The following is a 26,849-nucleotide window of genomic DNA, read 5'->3' on the forward strand; positions in this document are numbered from 1 at the left end:
TATAACTTCTTATGTTACTGTTACTTGCAGCAGTTCTAAATTTGACCTCAGGCATCAGCTTCAAGGGATTGCAAAGAAAAAAATACATTCAGATGAGTTATGATAATCAGAAAACCTAACAAGCATGAATTTCCCTATTTACATTTCCAGTAAGGCCAAACAATGACAGCTTGGAAGCAAGGAAGGTGTATACACAGTTGCTGTATGCCTCAGTGTCTGCGAAGTCCTTTGAGACAATGCTAACAGAATGAATTATATTCTTCCACAGCATCCTCCCAGATTCTATCACCTGCAGCATATCATAAAAGCTTTCTCCATACACTTCTTGGTCAGCTCCCTGATTAAGTCAGAAAAAGACTAATATACAGAATAATAGAGATGGTTAATGTCAGGAAGAGTTCATATTTAATTCTCTCACAGAAGACAGGTGATATGAAACCAGTATGCACAGTCATCAGTCTATGAATCTTCTTTTTCAAGCCCTGCTGTCTTCTCTCAGTGCCTCAAAAAATGATAGAAGCTGAAAAAAGGCAGGACGTTTTTCTGGTAGCTGAATGAAGCAAAGATGATAGATACAGTTATTTACTTTTGAAATCATTCAGGAACTGCAGTCTGCATTTTTTTTTCCTTGACTTTAGCATGAAGAAAACAGAGAGACAATGATGTTTAAAGGGTAAAGAAAATTAAAGTTACTTTGTATATTTTCCTTATATTGTGGTAGTTAATATTCTTCCTTTGCATTAACAAGTCCTACAGTAAGTTTTTTTTTCTTTTTTTTTTTTTTCTGTCAGTTATATTTAAAAAACTATCATCACTGTCATTTCGTGGTATCACCAACAATATGCCAAATGGTCCTTTTTTGCTGGTGATAAACAAGTCATGGTTCATAGAGAACAGACTAAAATTTAGTTGAGGAGGAAAAATAAATCAGGATTAATTCTTGGCACAGCAGACACAAATCTTTAAAAATAATATGAGCGTGTTCAGCATTTGATTCACAACTCATAGAAGAATCACAGATGGGATAACACAACCTTCCCATAAAAATAACCCCAGTGGGGTTGCACAGCTTTAGTGATCTAAAAATGTAGAGATCTGTCTAAATTATTTAAGGCACATGTATATGAATAGAGATAAGTTAATTCTATAATGGCTAAGATAGAAAGGACGAATGACCATAGGGAGGTATAGCGGTAATGGTCCTGTAATCATGGAAAGGATTTAGACAATTACCTTGGATCAGGACTCAAATTTTAGAACAGTAAAATTAGGTGAAAATAAACTCACTCTGCATATTATGTTGACAATCAAGCATATTTTAATGTTATTTACTTAAATTTGTGGTTCTGAGGAGAATCTTCTTTTATGTCCTATTTCTTGTGCTTTCTCCTCTTATTGTTAACAAAGTCCTGAATTAGACTGTTATATGCAATGTACTACATACAAAGCAAGGCTTTTATAAGAGAATTTACCATTTTGAACATTAATTCATCTGTGAATCCCAGTAACTCCTAATAATCTTTTTTTCTGCAGTTAATATATGCAGTTATACATACCTCATGCCAGCAGTTGTACATTATCTGGTAGGTGATGTCTGAAACCAGTTGTGGTCTATAAAGTCTGTATCCCTGAGAAACTTTCTCAATCACTTGCATGTTATCATACAGCTCGTAGGGCTGCTTTCCCAAAGTGAACACCTCCCACATTAAGATACCTGCGAAATATTCACAGCAATGGAAGACAAGAAATGAAAGGCAAGGGAATCCTTTCCCAGAACAAGACGCACATGGAATGTGTAACCTACTCCACTTATTCATATTAATTAATTCATAAATTAATTCATAAAAACAGCCAGCTTTGTTAGAACTATTTTGTTGTAACTAAACATGTGATACAAACAGTAAAGTAAAAAAAAAAAGTAAAATTTTTATTTTATTCACAATATTTATTATTAAGACTGACAGTAAAGATTTTTTTTTTCCACTGAGAAATTTATTGGATTTTCAACTTCTCTCCAGCTTGACGACTTAAGCATTGTAGTGTCACAGTGAGATCAGAATAAAATTGTATCTGAATTCCAGCTTTCCCTGATGAAAGCATTAAGTAGCCAATATTATTTGTTCTCAGACATCTACTTTTGGGATATGAATGCCAAATGTTCAGTTCTTTAGCCCTTCAAAGATACATGAGTTTAAAACAACTAAACAAGAACCAATGGATTCAGGCTTTGCTTCCACTGCATCAATGGATAGTGGTAAAATGAGAAAACACCTTCTAAGGAAAAATAGTGTTTCCCATTGAAGTTAATGCTGGTATTGAAGTTAATGACAATAATGCCTGGAGTCAGGATTTCATCAATCAGAACAAAAAGAAAATTTATCACCAGAAAATCCAACTTCTGATTGAAATGTATATGTTATAAAAAAGCTTGTAAAGGTCATTAACAATATTGGGAGACTAGCTGAAGTTAAAGATAAGAAGAAACACTGCATTTGGAAACACTTTCATCTGCTTTATTCACCATTGTTCAATGTCAAGAAGAGTGGGTTGCCAATCTTTCACCAATTTGACAGCTGCTAAAATTTTCTTACTGCAGGAGCAAACCCCTGTAAGTGGAATTTAAGTCTATTCAGAAGAGGCTGCCCTTTCTTTGCTACCTTTTGAAGACTTTTAGAAACACTGAACAGGCTCCAGGGATTTTAAAATAATAGCTTGAGAACCACTGAAGTAGAAGTTCAAATGTTTTAAATTCATGGGTAGAAGGTGGTCTGCAAATGCATCTTATTCTTTGCAGAGTCTCCATTAGCACAGTTTCTCTGCCACAGCTGGCTCATGCAAAGTGTCTGTTCTGACCTCTGTGACTAATAGAAAAACTCTTTTGAGTTGGGCAGCGCAGATTTATGGTCTACAGTCAAAGATACTGTTTGATCTCCACTGCCAACAGTTCCCTTTGTTGCATCCTATTAAACACATACAAAGCAACTGGGGAGTGGACAAGGTTTCTATGTGACTATAAGAAAAACAGTCGGGCTAAAAATCCAGAGTACAGGCTTTGATGCATATAATTAATAAACAAGCTGTAACTTCTTTTTACATTCTTTCAGTGTGCAAATGTCTAGTATTTTCATGTGGTATGCTAAGGAAAGCCAAACATGATTGCATATATGCATACATATTTATATGTTAAATTCCATACTTACCGAAGGCCCATACATCTGACTTGCTGCTAAATTTGGTGTAATTAAAAACTTCTGGTGCTGACCACTTCACTGGAAACTTGGTTCCTAATGAGCTTACATACAGATCATCCAGAACATACCTACAGTGCAAGAAACAAACTTGGTTGTGACTGAGTTATAGAATCATAGAGTCACAGAATGGTTCGGGTTGGAAAAGACCATCTAATTCCAACCCCCTGCCATAGGCAGAGACACCTTATGTGAGACCAGGCTTCTCAGTTGCAGTAAAATACTGCTTACTCTTTCTTCCTTGCATATCAGAGGGTTCCTAGGAACAGCCTGGACAGAATTCCAAATTTCCAAAGGATACCTGGTATCTATAATTGATAGACCAGGTCCTTGTTATCAACTTATTAGATAAATAATGCAGAATCAAAGATGAATGTGGTCAGGCCATCTTGTCCATTCTCCTGCTCAAATGTGATTATTCCCAACACCAAATCAGGTCAGCTATGGCTCTATGTAGCCAAGTCTTAAAAGCCTCCAGAAATGGCAATTCCACAGTGTCCCCAACTAACAAAGTTAAACTAAGTTGCCTGTTGCACTACCTCCTTGTGAAAAGCTTCTTGTTGTCCAAACCTGAACTTCCTGAGCTGTGTTATGTGACCAGTGTTCATGGTTATATCACCTGGCACTGCTGAGACAAATTTGGCACCATCAGTTTTATAACTGTAAGTAGCCATAAGCAGCTTTCAGGTTTCCTCTTAGCCTCCCCCTCTTCACCAGACTAAGCAGCCCATGCTCCCTCAGCTATCCTCAGAGAACGTGTACTCCAGGATGCTCATCCTCTCCCACTTCTCTCCACTGAGGCCACTGATGGAGATGTTTAGCCCCCAGATTAGTTGCATATCCTCTACACAAAGCAAGCTATGAGATTTCCTTGACAAGCATTAGTTGTGAAATCACTCAGCTACATCTGGGCTTTAAGCAATAACTTTTTGAGACAGCAAACTATCTTTATTCTAACCTCATGATGGTTTATGGTCATTAATGGATAGAAGACACAAAGAGCTGTAACACGTTGTGGCTTAACCTTGCCAATAGCCAGGAGCTAGCTAAACAATGCCAGTAAATTATAGCTACCCTAACATCATAGCTTCACAAAGATCCCAATTCTTTTACTTACCTTGTCATCCCGAAGTCAGATACTTTCACCGTAAGATTGCTGTCAACCAAACAGTTTCTAGCAGCCTTTAGTAGAAAGGTGAGAAAATAGATGAGTAGAAGAAGACCAAAGAGGAGCAAATAACATCTTGGTAGTTTGCTATCATTTATGATGTATCATCATTTCTGTCCACTAGCATTTCAAGAAATAATTATATTCTTTGATTGAAACAATGAAGTTGGGAACTGTAAGATAGTGGTAAGTAGCTCTTATCATTATCTCAGCTGTAATAATGATATTGGGGGATGAGAAACCCACATTTGCTTGGAAAGACAGCAACAGAGCTAGAAACTAAACCCTGTCTTTAGAATTGCATCATCCTCCAGGGGCTTTTTGTGTAGTCTCAGAATGTACCAAGGCATTAAAAGCAGGAAGGAAAACATTGATTTGATTATTCACATTGCATTATAAACAGAGTGGAACAATAAAAGATGATATAAACAGTCTGTTTTATGAAAAGTTCAGCATGAACCTAGTTCTACAAATGATCACTAGAGAACACTTATCTGAGGCTGTATTCTCTGCCTGCATGCTCATTAATTTTTGTGATGTAGTTTGAATCTACAGTCCTCAACCTGAAATCAAGCTCAAAATTTATTCCCGTTTTCCCATGGTGTAAAGCCAGTTTTCAGAATCTGATTTTGTATTTATAACTTGAGTTCTGCTACCTAAGCTGTCTGACATTCCTGATTTCTGAATCAGGTGTGAAAATTAGTAAGCTATAGATTTAACAACTTGGTTTACAAATAGGCACAAATCTTTGAAAACATCAGCAATGCAACATTTAAAATGCTACCTGAGGAGATGGCATCCCTACTGGAAAGTTAAGCAAGACTATAACAAATATTGTCACAAATATTCCAACATATTTTTGTCTGGATTAAAATGTAAAACATTGCTATTGACTCTGAAGCACAATATACCAGAAATTTGGGAAGGCTCACTTTTAACAGGCCCATAAAATAACCACTTATTTCTCCAAAGACTTATACTACCATTCTTGATAGCTAAGTTTTGCAGCAACTTGAAAAAATTGACTGAAGGCAGTGGCAGAGAAATGTATTTAAGGGAGAGGGCAACTGCAGACTTTCAGGTTCTGTTCCTGCTTGCAATGCACCAGAGTAAATTCCCATTTATCCTAGTAGTGGTCACACTCATTTTATAAGAGAAAAAGTTTCCAATTAAACAAATCCTTAACTCATTAACATGTGACCCACATCTTTAATGCTACACCTCTTTCTCCTGGAGGACTAAATTATCACTGGACAGACCTCTTTGCTTTATTAATATTATAATTGGATATCTCTGCTGCCAAGTGGTGCATAAACCCCTGAGGCCAGCACCCACAAATGTGGGCAGCACGGTATGCAGTGCTGTAGACTTGCCAGCTCAGCTCTGAAACAGAGCAAGTCAGCTTGTTTACATGGGCCTTTAGTGCCCCTGGGCCAGATTTGTACACCAGCTGTGTGTCTCTAACCTGCAGACTATGATGCTTTTTTGGGTGAAGGCCTACAGAGCCAGAGCAGCTGTGACTGAACCTAAAGGCAGAACTGCCTCTGCCTATCCTGTTCCAGTTCTCCTGTGCGATAGCTTACCAAGTCTCTGTGTATGAACTGACAGCTCTCCAGAAACGCCATAGCATCACAAACGTCATAACATATTTCCAGAAGCTGAAGGGGTTGCAGCTCCTTCCCATGACTATGCAAGTAGCTAAGCAAACTGCCGTTTGACATATATTCCATCACTATATAGATGGGATACAGTTTTGAGCATACACCATACAGTCTAACAAGTTTGGGATGATTAAGTTTCCTGAAACAAATAAAAATAAAATAGTTAAAGAATAAATAGCTACGATTTTTCATTTCTGTAAGTTTTGTCCTTCAAATATTAATGTAGCATACTCTGAGACATTCGTGAGACTGGATACAATCCTATCACAGGCTGTAAATTATTCCTTTTTAAGAAGTACTGAGATGGCTTCTGCTCATTACTGGGAGACTCAGTATTGATGGTAACCAAAAAAAGACTCAGTATTGATGAAATGACAACTTCATAGTCGAAATCTGAAATAAGATTAAGCAGTGCAAATGTGCAGCCTTATTAGTGGAAGAAAATAGAAATGAGCAGGTATGGTGGGTCTTTTACCTTAAAATTTTCTACTAAAATCAAGCTGCAAAATTTTCAGACTTGGAATTCTGATTGTATCAGCTAGTTGACTGCCTGAAATGTAGTACATACATTTAAAATATAACAGAAATATTCTTGAATTCATGTGCCTCGGTTATCATTTCATGGAATTTCATTGGACATTCTAACATGATTGCCTCTTTGGAGTCAGACTAAAGCTGCAAGTCACATGTTCATATTGATGGCATTTTCCTGTTATTCATCTCATTCCTACCTGCAGGATGGCAGGAACATCTTTCTAACCATTTCAGTAAAAATGCTAATGAAGCATAGTTTTAAGTGATGTATGTGGAACCTCTAACTTGTAGAAGAGATGTTAATTGAAAACTTTTTTGTAGATGACCCTATCAATCTCTGTGTTGTTCTTTTGGTAATATTACATGGCTACATATTTAGCCTGTGCCTAATGTACCCAACCCTATTTAATGATATTTTTAAGAGGAAAATATTTTTTCCTGTGTCTGCTATGTATTACTGATTAATGAATGGAGAGATCATTGCTTCCAAATAATTAAGCACTGCCACAGCTTACATCATGGTCTGAGCTTCTTCTGTGAATTCATCTTCTGACATTGCTCCCTCTTTAACCATCTTTACAGCCACATCATATTGTCCCTTCCACTTTCCCAGATGCACCTCTCCAAACTGACCACTTCCTAGCTCTCTCAACAGGACAATTTCTTCTCGCTTCAGCTCCCATATTCCTAGTGGGACAAAAGAAATTCCCTTTAGCAAAAAAATGGGCAAATGAGGGCATGGCATCTACCACATGCAATGGCTTTGTTTTCTCTGAAGGGTTGCAGAACAACCTGCACTGAGGCAACATACCTTTTTCTCATCTAAGCTTTGTGTTTGAGTTATAGAAGGACACTACAATTCCTGAAAGTGTTCGCTACTACCTGGATTTTTGCCTTATAAACAGATTTGAGGAAGTTTTAAGTATCAAATGACGATATATATTTATGTAGGGGATTAGAAAACAAGTATTACTGTGCCAGGCAATGTGGCAGAGGGAAGAAATGGCATTGACTCAGATGTGCTGGGGAAGAAAGCACACAAAGCCTTTCACGGTTGATACAAAATTTGACTTAGGGTCCCTTAAAAAGGCATAACATAAAAGTTGACATAAAATACCTTTGCATTCACCTAGTCCTGGACATAAACAAGACACACATGAAGGAAGGGATACCCTATTTCATAGAACCATAGAGTCTCAATGCTGTTCTGGACAACAGGAAGCTATGGAAGGGGCTGGATGACTGAAAGATCGTCTTTCCCAAATTCTCACAGGGTAGGAGGCTCTGCATTGTCTGCATGGACAAACTGAAAGGGCCACCAAACAGTGAGCTCAAGGATTCTGCAACCTCTTACAAGCCTGAACACAGTAAGGGTCACAATTTTCTGGTTATTCATTTCTTGGTGGCCAAGACTGACACCAGATTCAAAAATGAAAGTTATCTTCCTACCATTTCCCAGTGAAGCTGTGTCTGGGACTTTATTTACTTGCATAGATACTGCATGCCGTAGCCTTGTCACGATACCTACAAAGAAAACCTCTTAAAGTTGACAATACATAAATGACTTCTCTGAATCAAAGAAAATACAGGGGAATTAACAGACACATGCACACACCATATTACAACCATCCAGGTAATGACAGAGGACAACGTTTAGCAGATGCATCACTTCACAAGACTGAGTGTTTTCTGTGCTTAAGTGCTATTCCAGCAGAGGTATTGCAAGAAAAGGTAGTACAATACCCAAAAGCACTCTACAGAAAAGCAAAGCAACTATTTTGATTGTGAACATGGTAGATCAAGTTCCACCTAAATTCCCCCAAAAGATATTTTGATATTTAGAAGATTCAGTATCGAAAGTGATTCATGATAACTCTGAGAAGCCCAGAAGCCTAAGCCAAAACCAATCAAGTAGAAAAAACACACGGGATTACCTGCTGAGTTGTGCTGGTGATAGTGTATAAGTTTGGGAATTGATTCAAAACAGTAATTTTCAGCGAGGTAATACTTGTTCTGAGGGGTTTTGTGCACATGGTAATGTTTGACTGTTCCTTTTTTACTTCTGGAAAACACAACAAAGTGCTGTGTATGTTTGAGTGTTACAAAGTGCCTTCCAGACCATGGACGAATAGTTAGTTGCTGAATGAACTGCAACACCCTTCCCTTCCCTTCCCTTCCCTTCCCTTCCCTTCCCTTCCCTTCCCTTCCCTTCCCTTCCCTTCCCTTCCCTTCCCTTCCCTTCCCTTCCCTTCCCTTCCCTTCCCTTCCCTTCCCTTCCCTTCCCTTCCCTTCCCTTCCCTTCCCTTCCCTTCCCTTCCCTTCCCTTCCCTTCCCTTCCCTTCCCTTCCCTTCCCTTCCCTTCCCTTCCCTTCCCTTCCCTTCCCTTCCCTTCCCTTCCCTTCCCTTCCCTTCCCTTCCCTTCCCTTCCCTTCCCTTCCCTTCCCTTCCCTTCATTGCTGCAGAGATTTTGTTCATGACCAGTCACACCAAGCAGCATGTCCATAGCATGCTCACAGAAATGATATACATTCTTTGGATACTCACTCTTGAAACTTGCTGAATACAGACACAGTAAATGTTCCTGCCTGGCTAGAAGATTTCCGCACCAAAAAAGCACCTTCTTTTCCCTAATTATTAAAATAATAATAATAATACAAGAAACACTGAAGTTGGGATTCACCCCAGTGAACTTTAGATTTCTATCAAAGGAGAGAAGGAGACGTGACTCATACGACATCCTTTAAGTAGTAAATTAGGACAAGATAAATTATGTCTTAGAAATACTCATTTCTCTTCACTAAAAAGGGTATCTAGGTAACTGGCTGTGGTATCCCACTGTAGATGTTTAAAACTAGGTGAGTTGTGCCTCAGTCCAGACATGAAGCAAGTAGTGTGCCATTTTTGTGTGGTACATAGATACAGATTTATTGCAGGGGAGATTTAGCAGCTACACCTCTGATGTGCTAGATATGGCTAGTACATGGATGAAAGAAGACATCCAGAACTTCATATAGAGGCCAAGCTTCATTGTTGTGAAGTTCAGACTGAGACATAGACCCTTTTCTGATTTGCCACACTTGAATTTCATTCCTGAACCCATGGCACAGGCCTAAGGGAAAGGACATTGAGACAAGGCTCACAAAGAGTTGGGTTTTCTCAAAGTAGTTAGTGGCTGAGTGCCAATTATTGAAGCTGTGAGAAAGCAGCCAGCTGCCAAGGGAAAAGACAATAACTCGTTTACACTGGACACCTAAGCCGAAAGCACAGCTGAGGCTAGATCTCCTGCAGAAAGGTGCACAGATAAATCCTTCTGCAGTTGTCTTTTGTGATGGCTGGTACACCTGAGCCACCCCGCAGTTCTAGTCTTTGCTCTCAATCTGCAGGCATAGCACTGTTTTGCTCAAGTTTCCCTGCTTTTCTGGGTGAAGTTTTACTTCATATCCACATGTTATAAAACTAACAAAAAACTCGTCTAGACTGACCTGCAGGAAGAGCCACACTGGAGCAAACAGAGGCTTAGAGCTAAAACCAATACGCAGAGCCATGGGGGGAAATGTACATGTTATGGCTTTGCTCCAGGCCTATTTTTGAAGTGTATCATTTGTTTGTCTGTGTAACAGCCATCAACACATCTGGACATTTTTAGAGATCTGTTTATCGGTACCAAATTAGCACAAGAGTTTCCAGCACTGTGCAATACGACAGCTATTTGAAGAGCATCAGCATCCTCTAGCTACACAGTATAGCAAAGGCAACTGGCACACAAACATTTACACAGTTATTCATATACAAGCAATAAAAGATATGCAGGACCTTCTGACGGAGCAGCTGCTCAGACTGGGCACGGGAGATACCATCAGCATACCAACTGCAAGGAGAAATATGGGGTTTGTTATTGATAGGCTGATTTCTAGACAAGGCACAACAGATTCATGAAAAATGCCATACATTGTAAATATTTTCAAAACTGCTTTGAAAAGCCAGAAATTAGACTTGTTACGCATTTGTGATTTTGGGCCATGATAAGAAGGAAACCACTAGTTTCCATGTGCTTCTGACGTGTCTCTTCATTCTGAAATATCAGGGCCTACTCTGTGACTTCAACTTTTTACAGTAACTTTTTACAGGGTTGGAGAATAACTCCTAACACCTTACTAGTGTAGGAGACTGATTTGTCTAAATGTCAAAAGCTTTTTTTTTTTTTTCAAAACCAAATACATTCCTTCTTTTGGAAGCCTGTGGGTAGTGATGCTGATGATGACCTCTAAGCTGCTGACAAGTTATATAGTTATTACCATTAATATAACATCAATGTATAGAATTCCATTGTTCTAGGAAGTTGCATAAAGTGGAATGGCTGTGGAATAAAGTGGAGTGGCCCAAAGAATATTTCAGTTCTCACAAAGACATATCCTACATACTCACTCGTGCTGTGCAATACTCTGCTCTTCTGATGATGTGTGCTCATCGACACTTGAGTTTTCCCTAAAAAGACAAAATAATATACTGAAATTGTGAAAAACTAGTTATGGAAATTGCTTTCCTCAGGTCATACTATATATTTTTTGAGCAATTGCTGCTATTACACCATGGCCTATAGTGAACATTTAAACTGTTGAGACATATTTAATTCTTTTTTTTTTTTTTCCTGACTTGGCAAACACTTACATGGCCTTTCCTCTCCACTATGCAATGTATTGGAAAGACAAATCTGCTCTGTGCGTGTTGTAGCAGGCAATGAGGCTATATATGCCTTCACCGACCTCATGAAGAGATTGCATCTACCGTTTCAAAATTTACATGGAAGATTTCCAAACCTGTACAATGATATACTTCCCAAATAAATATTCTATGACAGACAATAGATAGAGTTCATGTGACAGAAAAAGATACCTCTAAAATAATCTTTTGTGCAAAAATAATAGTGATTCTAATTAATTCTGGATTTTTACATGTTACTATTATAGTGATTGCATTTTGTTGTTGTTGTTGTTTGTTTGTTTTAAAAGTAGGAAACCTTTGAATCTTATCCAGTATGGTTTACTATGAGAAAATCTTCTAAGCTTCTGTAAGATTTTCATTCAAACACTTTGGCATATACTTAGTACTTACAATGTCATATAATCTTACTAAAAAGTCAGATCTGATATATCACTTTGACAGACTAAGACTCACTTTACCCTGTACTGGAATGCTCACTTATTGCATGAGATGCATGAGAGTGCTAGCAAGGGTGACATTTTAATGCTGAAATAAGACTACAAAGACTGAAATCCCAGCACATTGAAGACAGTGGCCAAACCCTCCTGATTTAAATGAAACCAGGATTTTCAACTGATGTTTTTTGCATTATGAGTCAAGAAGACAAATTGTACTTGATTCTACACCTTGAAGTAAATGTTATGGTTAGTACTCAGAAAGTTACTTAAGAAGAAAAATATTCCAAAAATGTTGCCTGATCTTTTCTAGAGTGGTGAGGAGAACATTTAAGCAGTGGATGGCTGCATATTGATTCACCTTGGCTCATCATCATTCAGGGATAACTTTCTCAGGTAAGTGCTCGGTACAAAACCTTCATTCCTGCAAAATAAACAGTTCACAGTTCAGCTATCATACATGATTGCTTCTTAAAATTGGTCACTTAAAATAGGAAAAGGGATTAATCAGACAGTCGCTTTCTAGAATGCCACTAACAGAAATGCTCATGGTTAAAACATTTATGCTTTTTACATGATATGGAGGAAAATGCAGAGGTAATTTTGCTTTAGGAGGCTACATTTCAATGAGTTATTCTTTTTGCTAGTCACTGAAAAGGCTTCTTCCTCAGTGATTGGCTTCATCATATGGAAGATTGAAGCAACTGTTCAACAATATCATTACATGCCATCTTGGTTGCTGTGATGAAAGATGCCAGTGACTAACGGGTGCCATCAGAGTATCCAAGGTCAAACACAGACAGTCAATAGGTAGGCTTAGAACTCTTCCCCACACAATGTCAGATGCAATTGAGAAGCTAAGCTAAGGGAATATGGACAGCTGAGCTACCACTTAAAGCAGCAGGCAGCATGACATGTTGAACTAAGTTATGGGGACCTGTAGTCATCCACAGAGTGGTAAGAAGGTGGACTGTATGCTGCACCCATCAGAAAAATAAATAAGGGGAATTAACATACATTTGAATATGGATGGAGACAGAAGAGAAGGGTTTCTCTACCATGGATCTCAATAGAACAAGAAGAAATCTGAGAGGGTATGGAATCTGAAACAGGTAACTGCCATCTGTTTGTTTCTACTACATCTGAAACACCAAGATGGTCAGTATTTCCAAGCAGAACTCTAAGGTTTTGTTATGATATAAACGGACAGGGTTTGTCCTTGCAGAATCAATACTGCAAAAGTCTCAGTTTCTCAAGCCAAAGAAAAATGTATGTCTATAAATATATGTCTATAACTTTAAATGTCCTCCTTTCTCTTGATTTCTTTCTGCTCTTTCACTCATCTCAGAACACTTTGTTCAGCCTTCATAAGCAAAGCTGCCTGTATTGTACACTTTTACATAGCCATCATCATCACCATTCCAGTGATGGCCTTTAAAAGCATGTCTCAGATTACTCAGTTATTATTGCCTTAGAGTTGCCAGAGTTGTGTGCTGCTTTCTTCACCCAGAGCAGTACGCCAGTCCTGTGATTTTAATTTAATGTTGATTTATTTGTTTGCTTACTTGCAGATGTAAACTTAATCAATGAATTATGAGTGGATCAAGTCATTTCATTTTCTTCCAAACCAGATTGGAAATCCCCTAGCTCAGAAATTCTTCTCTTCCACATTTCTATCATGTACATAAAGTCAAACTCAGGTAGTATCTATCATGAGACAGACAAGGAATCATATCTCTTCCAGGCAGCCTCTGTTTTCTGTACTGCCTTTGTCTCCAGTGTACTCTGAAAGCTGTTTCTTATTTATTGACTTGGGAAGAGGTTCTCTTTTCTATACCAGCTGGATATTAATGAAAAATGTCTTATTTTAAGTAGTTGAAGGGGATTCCTCCACTTGTGAACCACAAAGGGAATAATTTAATGCTTCTGTCCTCTGCAGGATGGGGGTGCTCTATCTCTTTGGGAAAGTATTCCTAAAGCTTGTGAGAGACTGAAGTGAGAAATTATTCCTGCTGCAGCAGTTCCCACTGGTCTCCTGTGTTCTGACTGCTATTACAATAGTGACGGTGTTGGTCTAAGGTTGATTTCTGCATGCTCAAGAGGCAAAGGTTGTGAGCAGAGATTTTATCTTTTATTCACTGAAACTAAAATGGACAGCTTCAGAGTGCACAAGCCCTTCTTCAGGCACATATCAGAATTACTGCCAGTATAGTAAGGCTACTATTTTAGCTGGTATACAGGCAGTGATTACTGTGAATTGCACCCAGTCTGGCAGCCACGGATGTTAATGAAAGTGGAGTTGCACATGAGAAAATGAGGCTTCTCCAAAAAGGTTTAATAGCTACTAACATAGTTAAAACCTAAGGCTAATTTTAAAGATCCTGTAAGGTACCAGGACTGCCTGAAGTGTTGCCAATGAAGATAAGGTATGTGGAATATCACGATCATGAAAAAGAAGTATTCTGCAGTGCATACTTACCCTTCCAAATCTCTCACTTTCCACCAGGCAAAATCTTCCTCTTGCAATACCTGATATTTATTGCATTTGACAAGCCGGATAGCTGAATCTCCTAAGGGTTCGTAGTTGCATTGGGCCACAGCCATATTCAGGTCTGACTTACTTGGTGATAGTACCTGAGGCAGGCTTCTGCGTCTCAACTTTGAAGACAGAGGAAATACAATGACAAGCAGATGCATCACAGGGTACAGTAAGAAATACCACACAGCGTGTACGCTATTACTTCTATCTTCAACATGTACAATGATATTAAGCAAATTAATCAAAGCTAATAATGTCAGCACAGGCAAGCACCTTGTCCTTCATTCGTGTAGAAGAACATTTTAGAAACTGTTGTCCACATTTGTGAGACAGGTGAGAAAATAGCCAAGTTCCATCATGTCACCAGAAGTATTACATTAAGTGGAAGCTGACACAGCTGTAATTAACAAAGCTCTAATTAACATGATGACATAATAGACTGGACTCTACCAAAAACTTACCACCTACCTGAAGCTGATAATGTTTATTGAACAATTGCAGTTCATGTGCTAGGAACCATGTGACTAAATTGTGTTTACCTATAACGAGGTGAAATGATGTCCTGTTGAATCAGAAAATCCCATCATAGTATTATAAAACAACTTTTTTTTTTTTAATGTCTGTTGATCAATAGTAATCTTAGCATGAAGCACAACAAGCATTAGTCAATTGTTACTACCACTCAATGAATACAAAAAGCTATATGAATTATAAATTGTTGCCTTTTCTTATTGTCATTATTGACTAGCTTGGATGTTTCTCTGCTAAGCACACTCAACATAAGGAACTCCAGTTCTTGGTGGCTAACTTTCCCTATGCAAACTAAACAAGTGTATGTATGTAACTTTGGGACTCATTCATCTTTGACCTGGGTCTTCAGGTGAAATGTGTCTTCCTACAGAAGTCTCTATCATCAGGAGGTCTACACAAATAACTTGGATTTGAAGTCTGTCATTAAAGTTAGGTTATGTCAATCAAAAAGCCATAGGCAAAGGGGCATCTAAAATTTAGGTACAGAAATGCATTTAGAGATCGGAGAAATGTCATAAATGAGAAAATCCAGATATCACAACTCTTTAAGAGAAGGAAAAACTACATGCAGAACACTGACAGAAAAGGATAGGGAAAAATAACAAAGAGTTAGAAGGGACTCCAGATGCCAACTATTTATTTTATATTATTATTTTAGAATTGAAAAGCTCTGTAATACAATACTAGGGAAGAATGCCAAATGTCTTGAAGCAGGCTGTGATTCTTTGAAGTTAAGTCCAAAAAAACCATGGCATTGTATATTTGCTTGTCTCCTCTTTACTGACATTTCTTTATTTAAGCAAGAAGAAACCAAAGAGCCAAGTGAATGCATGACTGAGTCCACTAAGAAGACACACAGTATCTCTTCCTGTAAACACAGGGAGCCTCAGTCTGATCTCACTAAGTTCCTGTGGAGATGATCCTTTTTTTTTTTTTTTTTTTTTTTTAAAGAGGAATCACTAACAGAAGAACCCTCCTCATTTGCCTAGACTTAGATATGTTACTCATCAAGTGCTACTACTTGAACCCAGGAAAGCTGGCTCCTGTTTGTCATATCTGATTTCAGTGGAACAAAGATTATAGCTTGAGGGCCTGTGTTAGGCAGGACTCAAATCTTAGACTTCTTGTAGGTTTTGTGGAAAATGACAGAACTAGAATTGCCTGCAGCTGTCAGAAAGATGGATAAGTTTAAAATACAGAGATTTAACTGTTTGTTTGCTTGTTTGTTTGTTTGTTTTCCCCATAAAAACATGTAGCGATGTTAGAGCAAGCTGATGCTTAGAGCAAGTAAAAGTACTTATAAACTCATGTGCAACTCTGAATTTGGACTTGGTAACCTTTAGAAATTAAATTTTTTATTTCTTCACTTCCTCTGTTTTGCTTATGGAATGATCAGGGTGTCATGCTTTGATGGAGATTTCATCTTGCTGTGTGAGCACAAGAAAGAGCAAGGCATTGGCTAGAGTAAGTGGCAGAGTTATGATCACAGCAAGGAGCTTTGTTTTGTCCAACCAGCCAGGGGACAGAGCCAGCCAAAGATGAGCACATCAGATTTGCAACCTTTTGTTTTTTGCTGCTGGATGTGTACTTGTCTGTTGCAATGTTCTGGAATCTGGTACAGATTAATGTCTTGGTTTGTGTCCTTATATACAGCTTTCCATTTCCAGAACTGGCTGAAAGACCCAGGGCATGTAACATTCTAGTAGTAACTGAATGGACTCTGTTATTTCCTTTATGCTGTCTGTGATATTATTGTTATTTCCATATTGAGGACTTCACCACCACTATCTAGAGAAAGCTGTAGGTAACAGTCTGAGATTCAAGTGTGACAGGTACAGAGGTATGGCTGCTGTCTGCAAAACTGTGCTGCCACTGTGCAACTGGAGGCATGTGCAGCATCATTTAAGCTTCCATAAACCTTGTCCAATGCATTAGCATGAGAAGATACATGTGTGCACTCAGTGAATTTCTATCTGACCTACATGAAGCATTTGCCATTACACTGAGAGTGGCTGCCAGGCGCGAACAGAGATGAAAGTATTTCTAAGACAGGAAGCTCCTGCTGTTATCAAAGCACAGGGGAAGTGCCCAGTGCTCTCCATGAAGGCATGTTTGTGACCTTTATTCTCTGTAATGGCATCACTCTTCAGGAACCAGCTCCTCTGTGGGAGACTAGTGGTACAATGTTGAACTGATGAAAGGGATAGACACATCAAAGGTGAAAGATGTAAGGAAACACAGTAGTGCCTCTGGTCAACTGAGGTGAGAGCAAGGGAGCAAGACTTGCAGGGGTTGGAAAGGTGAGGGACATGAACTGGGAGGTAGATGGAAGGAAGGCTGGAAGTTCAAGTGGGACCTTGAATGACTAAATTGTGTTGATGAGACAGCAAAGCAAAAATGTGCTAAAAACTTATAGAAGTAGCTCTGGAACTAAATATAGACTGTTCCTTGCCATGAGAAGTCAGCTTCTTAATCTGATCTATATGATACATTTTGGGAAAATTAAGTCAAGTTGTAACCAGATCTGGTAGTTATTTTATCTGCATTTACTGAAATTGTTTTGGAAGAATCAATCTAAATATTGTCACGATCCTGCTTTTTAAATTTTCTTTTCAAAATATCATCTCTGAAATTGAGCAGACAATGAAAATAAATCGTAAAGGCCTAGCTGAAGCCAGTCTGTTCAGCAAGAGATTTGCATGGCTGATGTTCTCTCCAGATAAACAAAGCATCTTTTGATGGAAGCCAGGCAAAGCAGACCACAGTATTCAAAACAAGTTACATGGCTGCATGTTCACAATGCCATTGTTTTCAGATCTCATTATTAGAAAAAAAAAGTCAAAAGCTTCTTTGATAAAGTATATTTTCAAGGCTTTGTTGTTGTTGTTGTTGTTGTTGTTATTATTTTTGTTATTATTATAGAGCTTAATTTTACAGCTTGTGTTTTTATCTTCTGTGTCTTGATACTCTTATGTGTTTCTTAAAGCCCTGGTTGTCTGTGTCAATTGCATACATCAGAATTCCATTCTTTTTTAAAATTACTTTCTGATTAACAAAGAAAAGCAAGGAAATGGACCCAAAGTGTATCCTAAAGATATAGAAGACAAATGAAAATAAGGCAGAAAACAGTTTTTAAAATTCCATGATTCAAAGCCCTTTTTCATCAAGCACCTTGATAAACTGCTGCAAGCAGGTGTTTTGTTTTGTTTTGTTTTGTTTTGTTTTTTTTTGGTGTTCTGTTGTCCTGTTTGCCCTTTGGGTCTGTATGCCTAGCTTTCTCAGATGGAGAGAAAGGCCCTGAAGGTGCTGGTGGGATAACACATTCCTGGGTTTCTGTCTGATATAAAGTCAAGATAAAGGCAGGAGTGCTCAGAAGCTCTTCCAAATTCATTAACTTAGAGGTTGTCTCTGTAGAGGCGGGCTAAACAGACATTCCTAGTGAGGCATCTGTACTCCTGACCCAACCTCAGACCAGCATAACTTGAGATTTGAGTGAGAAAAGTGTAGTCCATCCACCACTTCTCACCCAAACAGTGGCATATTTGTTTGTGTCTTCAGTTGCTATGTCTTCTCCAAGTACTGCAAGCACCATTTTCTCTGGTGACTGTGGTAGAGGGGAGTTTTGGGCATCTCTAGGAATGGGGACCTCCTACACACTAGAGCTCGTTTTGATGTCATTCCCTGATCCTGCTGGAAATGTCTGTAAAGTAAAAGATGTCACTGCAAGGACTGTAGCTTCTACTGTCACCAGCCTGTTAAGTGAACTGAAAGTGGCTGAGACTTTCCCAGTTTGCCATTTACAGCACACTGAAGATGGAGCTATGTCCTTCCCTTCACCATGCTGCTGGACAGAAGGATGCTGTAGTCTGACTGCATGTGAGAGGCTGAGACCAGCTCCAGTGAGATGCTGTTTGCAATTCTCTCTCCCACCCTACAGCACTTCCCATCACCTGGATGCTGGGTCTTTCTTTGTAGGATGATACTTGAAATTTTGACCTACCAGTGTTTGAGGAACTGGAGGCAGTGGTTTCACGGACCAGGTTGTGCAACACAGAGTCACATCTGGAAGAGAGGGATTAAAAACATACCATGAATTAAGTAAGGATGTGTTTCTTGAGGCTTTCTCACTTGCAGTTCTATACAGTGGCAGTGACAGCATAGCAAACAAATATTTGTGACAGCTGACATTTTACCTCACTGTGATATAGACCTGTTTATCTCTGTATTTCCCAACCTTCTCTTAATTCAAGCACCATATCAATATATTTTAAAAGTCCTTCAATCACTGCCTTCATCTATGCCAAAATAAAAGTTCAGGGAAATTTGAGGTTGTATTTTTCTCTTTAGTTTTCCATATTGTTTTAGATTATTTGATTGCATACTAAGGAGACTGAGAACTTATTTTTATTCTTTTTTTTTTTTTTTTTTTTTTTTTTTTTTTTATAGTTTTATGGATACTTATGCTCTATGGAGCATCAGTTAAGAAATACTGTTTTCAATTACCCAGTGCCTACAAGACTGAGGCTGTCTGGAGTCTTCCCTATGCAGGCTGTGTCCCTGTGCTCCACGTATCTCCACTAGCAACCTCAGGAACTTGTTTAGGAACAAATGTAGAGTAGACAAAGCGCAATATCTTGCATGTATGCATTATTATATCAGGCAGAAATGAAGCATTCAAAATACCAAATTTCTCTTTGCAGTTCTTCTTTTGGCTAAGTCATCCATGGCTGACAATGAGGTATTTCCTTGCCCTTGCAGATGACCAGGGGTTTCACAGACTTACTGGCTTATGTTGTGAAGCTATATGAAGCTATTCAAATTAGTGTTACAAAACAGTTGACAACTCTCTATATTATTCAGTGTTCTATAATCATGAAACCTGTATTAATAGCAGATAAGCCTAGGTCATTAATTTCAGTTATCAAAAGCAAATGCTTCATTGTTATAAGTGTCACAGATATAAATCAGGCTCCCAACTACTCACACCTACTTTTCATATTTTGTCTTTGAATTTGGGGTCTTAGATTTTTGACTGTGACAGTAAATGCTCAAGAGCAAATTTCAATCATGATTGAAATTAACATCTCTGTCAGTGCTCTACACTTCTTGATAATCAAGCTTTAAAAGGCAGAAACCCAGATACTCTTAATCTGCTATTCCCTTTCCTTAATGTGGGATTTCTTAAGCGTGTACACAGACATAAGGGAATTCCCTTCTGAAAACGTGAAAACTGAGAGTACCATTTTACAGATTTTCCTCTCTCAGTCTTTACAGATTGAAAAATAAGAAATACAACTAAGTTCAACAAAAATGCATATGAAAAGCATGTTAAAAGAAAAAAATATATATGTTGCAAATTAAATCACATTGTTTAGAAAAATATTCATCATATATGTACATAATTGTGTATTAATATAATAGTTTTACTTTTGTTCAGTTATGAAGCTGGATTATTTTACACTCATTCATACACACTCTTGTGCTGAACTTCTCTTGTTCCTACCTGTCCAACTATTGGGACCTCATCACTAAAAAGGTCTTAGAGCACAATGCCACAATTTAGCTAGAGTTCTTAAGCATATTTTTTCTATATTCGTATTTCTTCATATTCTTAATATTTCTCTAAAGAGAAAAATATTTCAAAAATGTCACTGTCCTTTTAGCTCAAACTCAACAGGTATCATTTTGGGGTATTATTCTCCTCAACTATATTATAAGGTACAATGTATAGGAGCTATGATGTTAGAAGGAGCTTAGCACATGCATAGAAAGGTATTAGTAGATCAGGTTGTATATTTATTACACTGTCCATGTGGATTAAACGTCCATGTGGATTTGGTAATATTGTGAAAAGCATCACTGAGATTAAGCAAATAGAAGTGAAAGAAGATATTACATTTCTCCCAAACTGTACATCCAGGGGCCGCTTTACAAGTCTGGTTGCAACAGAGAAACCTCCCATTGGTGAAGAATCTTCTATGATACTTGCTTAGTAAATCGTTATTGTCTTTAATTTCTAGGGAAAAAAAAATATGAAAAAAGAAAAGAACATGAAAGACTGCATAACTGGAATGTTCCTTATGATTAATATAGTCGCTGCAATAAACTGCGGAACCCCAGATAGTTTATTGACTCCTAGATCTAGACAAATATCTTGGTAACATTTTGTCTATATTTTATTTCTCTATACAAACTAAGTCTGAATTCCATACCCAACAGTTACCTCTTTCTTTGAGAAAGAAAACTGTGTGTCAAGAATGACACGGTACAGTCCTATCAATCAAGAAACAAAGTGGAATCTAACAGTTATGATTTTAAATCATGTATGTTATAAAGATTTCACAAGCAATAGTGAAACTAATTGAAAGAAAATATTTTTATATATCAAAATATGCTGAATATTTTCCTACAACTATATATTGCAAGAAAACGGTAATAATTCATACTCAATATCAGAACAGATACCTAATACCTCATATGGCAAATCCAAACTAATGTTTGTCTACTAAAATAAATTTGTTATTTAAGCATAGCAAAGAGGAACACTATCACAGACACATTTTGTACTCAAAGCACTGCTTTGAGTGGTCCCAGTACTATTACTGTGCTAGTGATATATTAGTTCTGCAAACCATAATAGCACTTTTGGATTCACAAAGTACCTAAAAGAAATGTAGGATGCATAGTGTGAAACTTTAAAAGCTGACTCCTTCAGAACAGGATTTCAGACCTTCTGGGATGACCCATTATAAGCCCAAGACTCCTGAACATGCAAGAGACTGCCAAAAGGATCAGTGCACCCCTTGGCGACCAGTACTTTTATACACTTTTTAAGAGGCTTGTAGGCAGCTAGAATATTTGCGCTATTGTTTACCTGATTACCATTACAAACTATATCATTAATGCAATCTTTTTATTCACGAATGTCATTTTGCAGTATACCAAATCTTTCCTTAATGATTTCATAACAATATCTTTCTTTCTAAAAGATCCAATGCAGTTAATCTTTCCTATTCTGCTCCTGGTCAACATTCTCCATAACCCTGCTAAAGTAATTGACATACTCTTACTCTGTATGTGAGAACAGTCACAAACAGAGAGGTATCTCATACACAGGTTTAGAAGTAAAATTGCAGAGGATGTTTATTCACAGCCAACTGTAGATTGTCTACTGTTTCCACAATGACCAGCATGTGTGAGAGTTGCCCTATTCAATGCGAGTTTTTTTTTCCTCCACTGAAGAATAAATTTTCTGCCTAAAATTCAATATTTACATATCTATGAATTTGTTTCATTGAAAAAAAACCAGAAAGTTTATTGGAAAAAAAAAAGGGGGGGGGGGGGGCGGGTAGGGGTGGGGGTGGGGAGAGAGAGAGACGGGGAAATAGGGACAAAAGCTAGCAGTATTGGTTACCAAAGTAGCTTTTTGAAGGTAAGTGCTACACTAGCTGAACCATAAATTATTGTTCTCTATTAACTTGCATTGGTAAAGGCTGAACATATGACAAAGATTAGAAAATGCTCATGAAAAATAAGTTTTATTCTGGTTTATTTTTCACCGCATTTTTCATCCTTTACATTTTCAAATTCATTTCAACCAGTCAGAGATGAAGTATGAGTGAGACTAAAAGCAAGTGACAAAGAATGGCACAAAATGAGGGAGCAGGAGCATTTTCCTATCCCCCCTCAAGTTATTTGAATACATTGAAAGGCAAAGGTCTAGTGTTACCTTTATGCAAAGCTGCAAGCCACTGCTTCCGTCTCTCTTCATTATCTGCATAGACATAAAGTAGGCCACCTTTGTACACAATCTGGAAGAGGTTGAGAAAGACAGCATGGTGAGAGTGTGCTGCCTAAAAGTTTCATACCAAAGCTTGGGAATTAGAAAAAAGTAGGCTTTGCAGACCTACTGACATCAAACTCCTATAATTTAGTAATGTTTTGCCAAGGTCACCTGTAAGCACTGCCATGTTATATAAGATGTCTATAACAAACCTTGCATATAGTACCTTAACCACAGTGGTTTGTGTCTGAAAGAACAGTTGCAGAAACAAAGGACAGAATAGAATATTTCTAGATATAATTGTCTTCTGGGTACAAAAGACCTTATAGACCACACGTAAACTCATTCTTTCCATTCCATTTTTTTCCAGATGCATCTTCCAGCTTTTTGCTGTTGTTATGCAGGCCACAACACATCTACAACAATGTTCAGTAACAAATATTGAGGCAGAGTGTAAGCTCAGGGGAGCTGTACTGTGACCAGGGAATCCTGATCCAAAGGTGATGCATTCTTACCTCATCACCTTGGATAGATATTTTTCTGCAAATTAGTTCAGCTGCCTTTTAAAGCAAGAAACTAGTATCTACAAAATCCTGCAGTCAGTAGTCCTACAGCTTAGCTAAATTAAACATTGTGAACAAGCTTCTTTTTCTTGTTTTCAACCAATCTTCTGCAAGCTTCATTTGATGCCTACCTAATAATTACTAACATCTGCTTTGCTTTTTGGATCATGCTTAATACTGGGCTGACTGTGTGTGTGTGTTAAGTCAGGGTTTCGTTTCCCTTGTGTACATTGCTTTTCAGTCATCTGCAATGAATTTCAAGTATCACTTTATTGCCTTGTTTGTTACACTGAAGAGCCCTTGTTATTAAATGTGTACTCCCACTGGTATGCATACGTGACTGATCAATCTGCTTCTCATCTCTTTATTTAGTCAAATGGTGGAGCTCTGAGAGCTTTTCTCTTTAAGGCATGTTATCCAATCTATTAGGTACTCTCAAGTCTCTCCTCTGACCTCTCTTCAGTTTACAACATCTTTCTTGAATTATAGCCACCAGAACTAGAGACAATATTCTCCTGCTGATCACAGTAGTGTCAAAACAAACACAGCCTTCCTGATTTTACTGAATGTGTGCCTGCTTCCAAGTCCAAGGATGCCATTAGCAACTTTGGCCATAGCATCACACTGGAATTGATGGGAATCAGCTATCATTATCCTAAAGCCCTTTTTAGAGGTACTGTTTCCCAGAATACAGTCCCCCTTCATGGCACTGCAGCAAACATTCTTTTTTTCCACTTAACTGAGTTATGAACTCCTGAGATAAACACAACTATTTAACATAAACATGCCATTCAATGCCACAAAGCTGGGGAGGGAGAAGGGAAAGGAAGACAGGAATGACACCTAGGATTAGTCTGGTGGTGAAATACTAAACATAAGGTTGCCCTCGGCCATGGCAATTATTACAGGGTCATGGATTAACACGCTGTTCAGCAGCTGTTAGTCACTTCCTTGAGCAGCCCATGCTGTTTGGAGGTGGCATTCCAAGGGGGATCTATGACCTGCATGCCCCACTACTCATAGAATTGAGATTGATGGAGGCTCAGGGAGGAACCTGAGCTGGGAAACTGAAAAAGATGAAAGGCAGAAAATTTGAAGTTATGTTTCTCTCATCCCATTTAATTCCTGAACATGTGTTGTGCATTGTGCAGCTGTATGCATAGCCTTGGTTTCCCTGACTGTGGCACATTTGAATGGTAATCGGGCAATCTGGGGTCAAATTCTGAACTTGGTATTGAGGAAAAAAAAAAAAAAAAAAAGAAAAAAAATGAAAAAAAAAAGAAAAAAAGTGGAAAGAAATACTGAGAATTTAAACAAGAATTTTTAAGTGTTTAATTCTGCGTTTAAAAAGTGACAATCACATAAGCATACTAATCTATATATTTCAGACCCTATTAAAGCAAATATCTGATAGAAATTTAAACATAAAGGAATCAAGACTTGACCCAAATTTTATCCCAGTCAGGTAAAAACATTTTAGCAAAGTCACAGCATCAGTTACAGGGACTGATTTTCTACTTTTTGCAAATATCTGTAACACTTAGCAATAGCAGGTATCAGCACTTGAGACAGGAATGATCAGTGTAACTCTAGAATGACTGATGAAATGTGCATTAACCTGATTTTGTGACTAACCTGAAAAGGATATTGTCTTGCAACGGGTGTTAATTCCTCAAGATTCACTGTCTCAACACATCGGATTTTCTCAATCTCAATAGACCCCTTTTTTCTTCCTCTTTTCTAAGAGATAAAACAAACAAACAAACAACAACAAAAAAAAACACAGCAGATTGAAATCTATTTTTAATACAGTATGGACTATTCCAGTTTGACTATTCTGCACAATTTCATGTTTCAAGCTTTATAAGCCATTGCTTTGTGTTTGTTAAAGTTTAAAAGAAAGGTATTAAAAAACAACAACCCTCCCCAGTGCCCTATCCACATCCAATTTATCCATCAAATGTCTTTTTAAGTCAGTTGCAAGAGCTACAGGACACAGCCCTATATCTGAGAAAACATCTGATGCAGCTGTAGGCGGGGAGAGGAGGAAAAGAAGAAGGAGGAATTAAGAGGGGAAAAAACAACAACACCTTAAGTGCAAAACAGAAGCCCAGCTGCAGCATTCATATTGAGGTGGAGCTTGTTCACACTGAGTTTCCACGCAGGGTCCTAATGGAATGTAACTCACAGGAGGGGTCCAAAGGAGCAAAAACTTTGAAATAAGTTGCCTGGGACCTATATTTGCATTCCCAATAGGAGATCTTCTGAGTGAAAAGCTACCCTTGTGTGACGCACAGTCAGTCTTTAGAAAATGATGGCTTAACCATCTGCTTTGTGCAGTTGAAGAATAAGATTGTGAACTAATTATGCCTCATACAAGTAATTTCTGAAGCCAGTTATTTACGTCAGTTCAGAGGGAGGCCTGAACAAGGAAAACATCCCTATTCAAGACAATGTGTAAACATATGCCACTGTTAATTACTTGCTTAAGTTTTGTTGTCTTTGGAAGGACAAAAACAGATGCTCAATGGCAAGCATGACTGTAAGAGATGTTGTGAACAGATACACTATTAAGCCTGTGGCTAAGTGCTTTCCCAAAATGAAAATAAAATTTGATACTCCGTAATTTTTTTATCTACTCAAAACAAAGTACACCTGTTGTTCTAATTCATAGCATCTATTCAAGTTTCACAGAAGAAAACCAGAAGAATGAGGTGGTACCAGAATATCTCAGAACAGTTAACTTTAGAAAATGAGTTTTTACCTCTTTGTCATATTCATAATATGAAAGGCTTGCTTTTGTCAGAACAAACAATCTTTTCTTATAATTAACTGGTGATATTTTTTTCTTCTGTTGTGACTTCTTCAGAAGAAGTTCTTCTAGAATTGTTTTATTCTCCATTTTGTTTCCCTAAAAGAATACCACAATAACTTTTATTATTATTGTGAACAAACATAACAACACCAACTATAAAAACTGTAATCACGAATATATTGAGTCATTGTCTTCTGTATGTTTTGAAATTTCATGGCTTTTTTTTTTAATTTTTTTTTCTTTTAATTTTATGAAATACATGGTTACAAAGTGTGCATTTAATATTGCATGAGCAAATAAGGTTGATTAACTTATTCAGGGAAAAAGATTACATTACAGAAAAATTAAGATACAGATCTACTGTAGTTCTAAACAAGACACCTCTGTGACTTTACTGTCGGACTATCTCTTCTTTTAAAGCCATGCACACTTTCTGGCAAAGAGCACAGTCTACTTTATGCACAAATGTATCACATCTGCAGCATAATATGGAAATCATTACAGCAACAAAGAGAACAACAACAACAGCAAAATAGAAAACTCTATTTACAGACTAGAAAAACAGACCTAGTGTTAACAAGTGTGTTCCCTGAACTGGAAATTTCCCATTTTTCTTTCAACTGAAACAAATACACATTTATGGAACAATGGCATGTATAGAAGATCAAAAAGTAAAAATGTTCTTGCACCACATATAAATACATATATCAATGTACTTTTCTCTTAACCCTGATAATCATACAGTAGCAAATGCTAAGAAGAATGAGGTCCACAATATTTCTACAAGTTTAGTATGGATTCAGCTTATCTTACCCAGATGTAAAGAGAGAATGTCCTTTGCCCTCTGTGTT

The 26,849-nt window shown here is 37.7% G+C and overlaps 1 protein-coding gene across 1 annotated transcript; it reads right to left on the reverse strand.

Annotated features, from left to right (window-relative positions):
* BMX (BMX non-receptor tyrosine kinase) lies at positions 1-26,849 on the reverse strand. Its single transcript, XM_032198613.1, has 18 exons — positions 26,812-26,849; positions 25,948-26,094; positions 24,819-24,923; positions 22,567-22,648; positions 20,734-20,853; positions 18,838-18,899; positions 14,247-14,425; positions 11,037-11,096; positions 10,425-10,479; positions 9,156-9,238; positions 8,546-8,673; positions 8,061-8,135; positions 7,127-7,298; positions 6,000-6,216; positions 4,366-4,430; positions 3,201-3,319; positions 1,557-1,714; positions 1-550 (listed from the first exon to the last, which is right to left on the reverse strand). The coding sequence occupies exons 2-18, from the start codon at positions 26,083-26,085 to the stop codon at positions 476-478; spliced, it is 1,893 nt and encodes a 630-aa protein (XP_032054504.1). The 5' UTR covers positions 26,086-26,094; positions 26,812-26,849; the 3' UTR covers positions 1-475.

Source organism: Aythya fuligula, chromosome 1 (genome assembly GCF_009819795.1).
Source record: "Aythya fuligula isolate bAytFul2 chromosome 1, bAytFul2.pri, whole genome shotgun sequence".
In the NCBI taxonomy this organism is placed as follows: domain Eukaryota; kingdom Metazoa; phylum Chordata; class Aves; order Anseriformes; family Anatidae; genus Aythya; species Aythya fuligula.

What these genes read in the sequence shown, in the direction of transcription:
- BMX (XM_032198613.1), bottom strand. Translation starts at nt 26,085, where the DNA reads ATGGAGAATAAAACAATTCTAGAAGAACTTCTTCTGAAGAAGTCACAA. An exon ending in GTCAGATGTATGGGCCTTCG is followed by an intron (nt 1,715 to 3,200) that starts GTAAGTATGGAA and finishes AATATTTCGCAG; the next exon opens with GTATCTTAATGTGGGAGGTG. An exon ending in TGTACAACTGCTGGCATGAG is followed by an intron (nt 551 to 1,556) that starts GTATGTATAACT and finishes TGCTTCATTCAG; the next exon opens with CTACCAGAAAAACGTCCTGC.